The 6,225-nt window shown below is 44.9% G+C and overlaps 1 protein-coding gene across 1 annotated transcript; it reads left to right on the top strand.

Annotated features, from left to right (window-relative positions):
* Nucleotides 1-450: 450 nt before the first annotated feature.
* LOC147614666 (pentatricopeptide repeat-containing protein At3g09040, mitochondrial-like) lies at nucleotides 451-5,660 on the top strand. Its single transcript, XM_086779944.1, has one exon. It carries the CDS (start codon nucleotides 1,028-1,030, stop codon nucleotides 4,652-4,654), a length of 3,627 nt encoding a protein of 1,208 aa, XP_086636070.1. The 5' UTR covers nucleotides 451-1,027; the 3' UTR covers nucleotides 4,655-5,660.
* Nucleotides 5,661-6,225: the final 565 nt, after the last annotated feature.

The raw sequence follows: 6,225 nt of genomic DNA on the forward strand, positions 1-6,225 counted from the left end.
CATAAAGTTGTGAAGCTGGCTCGGATATGCTCAAGTTGAAAGGATAAAGAAGTAGTTAAAGCTCCCTACACATCACATTTTAACATGGGTCGTTCATCGTCGATAAAGGCTCACAATTTTATATATATTCATTTTTTAGAAATTTTGACCAAAGCTCCCTACACATCACATTTTAACATGGGTCATTCATCGTTGCGATAAAGGCTCACAATTTTAACATGGGTCGTTCATCGTCGCGATAAAGGCTCACAATTTTATATATATGCATTTTTTAGAAATTTTGACTATTTTTTCCCTTTAAACTACATACTCTCCAGTGTATCTTGGCATAAAATAGGGCCAAACAAGGAAATTATGACCTGTTAGGCCAAACCTTGGCAATCAAATATAACATAATTTTAATCCTTCCAAAAAAAAGGACCAGGTGAAAATTGTCCCGAGTTGTCCACCTTCACAAAGGCCGGACGCATCGGAAGCCAACTGCAGATATGATCGCGTTCGTAGGATTCAACAGCTAATCTGCTGCCGCTACTTGCAAATATATGTTGCTGGATGAAGAATTCGCGGCGAGTTTTGAAGAAGAACTTAAATAATGGCATGGCACAGGTCAAGGTTCAATTCAAGCTTCAATTCAGCAGTAGCTCTGTGATTGTCTGTGCATTCAACGCTATGATTGTTTTTCTTTTTTAATCATGTCAAGGCCCATGGAATGTAGGGCAGCCCTGTTTTGGATCCTGTCATTGATATTTACCATTCCATTGGCCACTGACTTGTAAAAAAACAGCCCTCAGCACACACACTGTGTAGCATGTATGATGTTTGAAGATGGTGGTCATGTGGGTAGGCCTGGGTACAAACTGTAAACTCATCATGATCCGAAAGCTTGGATGTGGGTAGACTGCTGGCATAACCCATATTGGGTGTTGAACCTAACCTCAGCACATGTCGCGTACACGAGGAGCTCGTGGGCTATCACTTAAGTACAAGTGGATGCATCTTTAAACAATTGGAAAAGAGTGCTTGCCAGATGGTGCCAACAGACAAGACATTCACCTCTACAGAATGTGTTGCAGGTTTCCCTTCCATGGAGACTTTCATCTCCATGCTACAGGAGTCCAAACAAAGGAAAGATCTAGCATATGCCAAACATATCCACATCCACATCCATGCTAAGGGTCTTGAAACTCATCAAACTCTTGGGAACTACCTTATCCCAATGTATGTGGAATGCGGAAGCATGGCTGATGCCCAACAAGTATTTCATAGGCTGGTATCTCGGAATGAATATTGTTGGACTTCTATCATACAAGGGTCTATTGAGAGCGGGGAATTTGAACATGCCCTTAGCCTATATCAAGGAATGCAAGAGGATTATGTATGTCCAAGCAGGCACACGTTTCTTGCCCTACTGAAAGATTGTGGCAGATTGAAGTCCACGGAAAGAGGCCAAATTGTGCATTTTGAGATTGTTAAAGAGGGTTTTGAAGCTGACTCTTTTGTTGGCAGTACTCTGGTGGATATGTATGCCAAATGTGGCTTCCTTGCAGATGCTCATGAAGTGTTTAATGAGCTGCCGGCCCAAGATGTAGTCTCATGGAATGCACTCATATCAGGGTATGCTGAGCACAGGCTTGGTGCGGAAGTGCTTATATGTGTAGAGAAGATGCAGTTGGAGGGCACGCCTCTGAGTGCTGTCACGTACCTTTGTGGCTTAAAAGCCTGTGGTAGCATAGGAGCCATAGATAGGAGCCAAGACATGCACACTGAGATCACCAAAAAGGGTTTTGAGAGAGATCCTTTTATAGGCAGCATGTTAGTGGATGTGTATGCCAAATGTGGGTCACTTTTGGAAGCCCGGAATGTGTTTGATGGGCAATTTGATCGTGATATAGTCTCATGGAATGCCCTCATTTCAGGTTATGCTGAATATGGACTTGTTGAAGAAGCATTGGAATGCCTAGAAAGGATGGAGGCAGAGGACATGTCCTCAAATGTTGTAACTTACGCTTGCATCTTGAAGGCTTTTTGGAACACGGCAGCGGTAAGCAGGGGCTTAGAAATACACTCCAAAATTCTCAAAAAGGGCCTTGAAATGGATTCTCTCATTGGCAACACATTGATAGATTTGTATGCTAAGTGTGGCACCATGGCAGAAGCACAGCGAGTGTTCGACAAGTTGCTAGTTCGAGATATAGTATCGTGGAACACACTGATTGCAGGGTATGCTGAGCATGGGCTTGGTGACAAAGCAATTCAATGTTGGGGCCAAATGCAACTGGAAGGCATGTACATGAGTGCTGCTACATTTGTTTGTGGCTTGAACATTTGTGGCAACACAGGAGCCATACATAAATGCCAAGACTTACATGCCGAGATTGTCAAAGAGGGATTTGAAAGTCACTATCCTGTGGGCAACACTCTGGTGGATGTGTATGCCAAATGTGGCATGCTTGCAGAAGCTCGTGAAGTGTTTGCTGAGCTGCCCAGTCAAGATGTAATCTCTTGGAACTCTCTAATCACAGGGTATGGAGCACAAGGATTTGCTGTGGAAGCACTAAACTGTCTGGACAAGATGCGGCAGAAGGGAGTGTCTCCCAATGAGGCCACATTCATGTGCAGTTTGAGATCTTGTGGTAATGTGAACAGGGTCCAAGAATTGCATTGTGAGGTTATCAAAGCTGGATTTGAGAGACATCCTTTTGTTGGTAGCACTTTGGTAGATATGCATGCCAAGTGTGGCTCTCTCATTGAAGCACGGGAGGTGTTCAATAAGATGATGGTGCAAAATATGGTCTCATGGACTGCACTAATTGCAGGGTATGCAGAGCATGGGCTTGTCGAGGAAGCTCTAAGCTGCCTTGAGGAGATGCAACTGGAGGGTGTACCTCTGGATGCTGTCACGTATGCTTGCTCTTTGAAGGCCTGCTGCAGTTCAGGAGCCATCAACAAGGGCCGAGAAATACACACTAAGGTTCTTAAAGAGGGGTTGGAGAGAGATTCTTTACTTGGCAACATGTTGGTAGACATGTATGCGAAATGTGGCTTACTCATAGAAGCATGGAAGGTGTTTGATGAGCTATTGGTTCGAGATGTAGTCTCATGGAATGCAGTTATTGCAGGTTGTGCTGAGTATGGACTTGGCCATGAAGCAATGAGTTGTCTACAAAGCATGCAACTGGAGGGTACGTCCCCGGATTCTGTCACTTTTGTTCATTCATTGAAAGCTTGTGGCAGTTTAGGAGCTATAAACGGGGGCCAAGAATTGCACTTGGAGATTTCTAAGAGGGGTTTTGACAGACAGAGTTATACTGGCAGTGCATTGGTGGATATGTATGCCAAATGTGACTTGCCTGCAGAAGCACAAAGAGTGTTTGATGAGTTGCCAATCCAAGACACTGTTTCGTGGACTGCACTTATTGCAGGATATGCCGGGCATGGGCTTTCTGAGGAAGTATTGAACTGCTTGGAACTTATGCAAGCAGAGGGTGTGGTCCCAGATGTTTTTACATATATTTCCGTTCTAAAAGCTTGTGGCAGCATAGGGGCCACAGAGAGGGGTCGACAAGCACATGGTGAGATTGTAAAAGTGGGATTTGAGAGGTCTCACTTTATTGGTAATACCTTAGTGGACATGTATGCCAATAGCAGCTCACTTGCGGAAGCATGTGATGTTTTCTACAAGCTGCCGGTGAGGGATGATGTCTCATGGGATGCAGTCATTGCGGCATATGTTGAAGGTGGGCTCTACGAGGAAGCATTGGGCTGTTTGCAACAGATGCAGCTGGATGCCGTGCCTTTAAATGTGGATCCATGGAATACGATAATCTGGGGCTTTGCTAATGCAGGAGAAAGAGAAGAGACTTTTTTGCTTTCTGCACAAATGCAAGAACAAGGTCTGTTACCAAGTAGTCTGACCTTTCTAAGCCTTTTGAAAGCATGTAGTAATACAACAGCACTAGACTTGGGGAAAAGAATCCATGCTCAATTATGTGCACTTGAGTCTATTGAAATGACAATGGCAACGGCTCTGTTGGACATGTATGCTAAATGCGGTAACATGGGTGTTGCCCAGCAGATTCTTGATGATATGCCTACAAAAGACATAGTAGGATGGACTGCATTGATCACAGGCTATGCCTGCCAAGGGGAGAGTGAATTGGTTTTTCAATTATTCAAGAGGATGGAGGAGGAAGGTTTGCAGCCAGATGGGATTATTTTCCTCACCGTCCTCGCAGTATGTAGCCATAGGGGTCTTGTGGAAGAGGCTCATAAGTACTTTGAGTTCATGAGCAAAGAGTATAATATCAATCCAACCATTAAGCACTACAATTGCATGGTTGATCTCCTTGGCCGTGCAGGACAACTTGAAGAAGCGGTAGTGATGTTGGAGGAGGCACCCTTTCGACCAGATCGTGTGGCCTGGAGCACTGTGTTGGGTGCTTGCTGGAAGTGGGGCAATGTGAAGATCGGTAGAAGGGCATTTGAGAGTGCAGTGAAGTTGGATGAAGAACATGCTGCTGCATATGTCTTGATGTCTAGCATATATGCAGATGCTCACATGTGGGAGGATGTAAAGAGAATTGAGACGATGAGAGCAAACATACAAGCATCGAAGGACCCAGGAAAAAGTTGGATTTGGCGACTACATGCATGAATTCATGGGGAAGAATCCAAAACACCTCCAAAAGAAAGATACAGAGACAAAGTTGAAACATGGTGGAGCCGAGGAGTGGTGTAGACCAGACTCTTGGTTCCTGTTACAGCATACCTAATTGTGTGAAGGAAGATGCATTATGTGGGCATAGTGCCATTGGACGTGGTCTAACCAATACATCCAAGGAGACACCCATACGTGTTGCCACAAATCTTCAGGTTTGTGATGCCTGTCACGAAGCCATGGGTCTTGTGTCTAAGGTAGAGGGGTGGACTATTTTTTGTAGAGATGCAAGCCACTACCATGTCTTTGTAGACAATAAATGTTCTTGTGGAGACTGCTCATGATGCCAATGCAGCATGCATTTAGAAATCACAGTAGCTGTGCTGGATGATGTAGGACGAGTCTTCATTCAATGTTCTTCTATCTTGATGGCCCACTGCAGAGAGAACACCACCAAGGGATCCCAAATGGAGACAAACAGGACGGCAAAGAAGGGTCAGATAGACCTGGCTGGTGGGGCTTCGACATGGGTGCAAGTGATCCACATGGCAGCCAGTACCAGTATGGAGAAACGTCACTTTCAAGACAAGGTGGCAGCAAGGCTGCACGTTGCTGGGAGAAGCCCACTCTTAGAGGACAGTGGGTAAAGACAGAACAATTGGCTGGAAAGATGTGGATCTTGTATGGTGGATGCTGGCTGACCAGCAGTAAAACAGCAGCAGCTGACTACAGGCCTACATATGTGCTACTAGGCAGGCCTACAGTTATGACATTTTGGGACTCATGAATCCCCAGAGTATGATTCAAAGGGGACCAGTCCCACGTATATATGTACACAAACTTATTCTATGTCTGGATTGTTCAGCTGGACGCAGGATGTCATAGGTCATAGGCCATGACTCTTGGATATGTGTTATGTAACGATCTTCAAGTTCGGCAACACATTCATGTATCTTTAGATTTTTTTGAGGTTTCAAATAGAATAGTTCCAACATTTAAACCATAATCTTGTCTACAGGTTTATGTCATTGGGTAAGCTTGTGATCCTGGGTGCCCTTTCAAGAGTTCAGGATGGTGAATCTGCCATCTATGAGTGATGATGGCCTATCAAGTGAGGAGAATGGTAGCCATAAGCTCCCAAAGCAAGACTCTGGTTTTTTTGGTGTAGCATACCTGTGATGTGCCATCATTCTCATACCGTCACTAATTCTACCCAAGATGCTTTGGCATTGTTGAGATTGGCCTGCTTGGTGCTTAGCCCTCTTTTTTCTTACCTTAGCATGTGGTTCAACTGCGTTTTGAGCTTTTCAAGCTCCTTTTTTTGATTGGGGCTTAATACTCTGGGCATTGACATTGAGCTGTTGCGATACGGTGCATCCTTGTGTGTTTGCCAGGCGGAGGCATGGCTTCTCTCTGGATCCAGACTCATTGGCTGGCTTCTAGATTCCCATGGAATACCTTGAGCTTCTCCTGGCAATTGGGCACTCCAAGGCCCAAGTTGTAGAGTACCCCTTGGACGACTTCTGTGACCATTGCTCAGGCGGCATGACTCCCCACCCTTCAAGTAC

The sequence above is a fragment of the Cibotium barometz genome, chromosome 41 (assembly GCF_041138505.1).
Source record: "Cibotium barometz isolate CiBa-2024 chromosome 41, ASM4113850v1, whole genome shotgun sequence".
Classification (NCBI taxonomy): domain Eukaryota; kingdom Viridiplantae; phylum Streptophyta; class Polypodiopsida; order Cyatheales; family Cibotiaceae; genus Cibotium; species Cibotium barometz.

Bases quoted from the DNA above. Each gene is read 5' to 3' on its own strand.
- LOC147614666 (XM_086779944.1), top strand. From the start codon at position 1,028: ATGGTGCCAACAGACAAGACATTCACCTCTACAGAATGTGTTGCAGGT.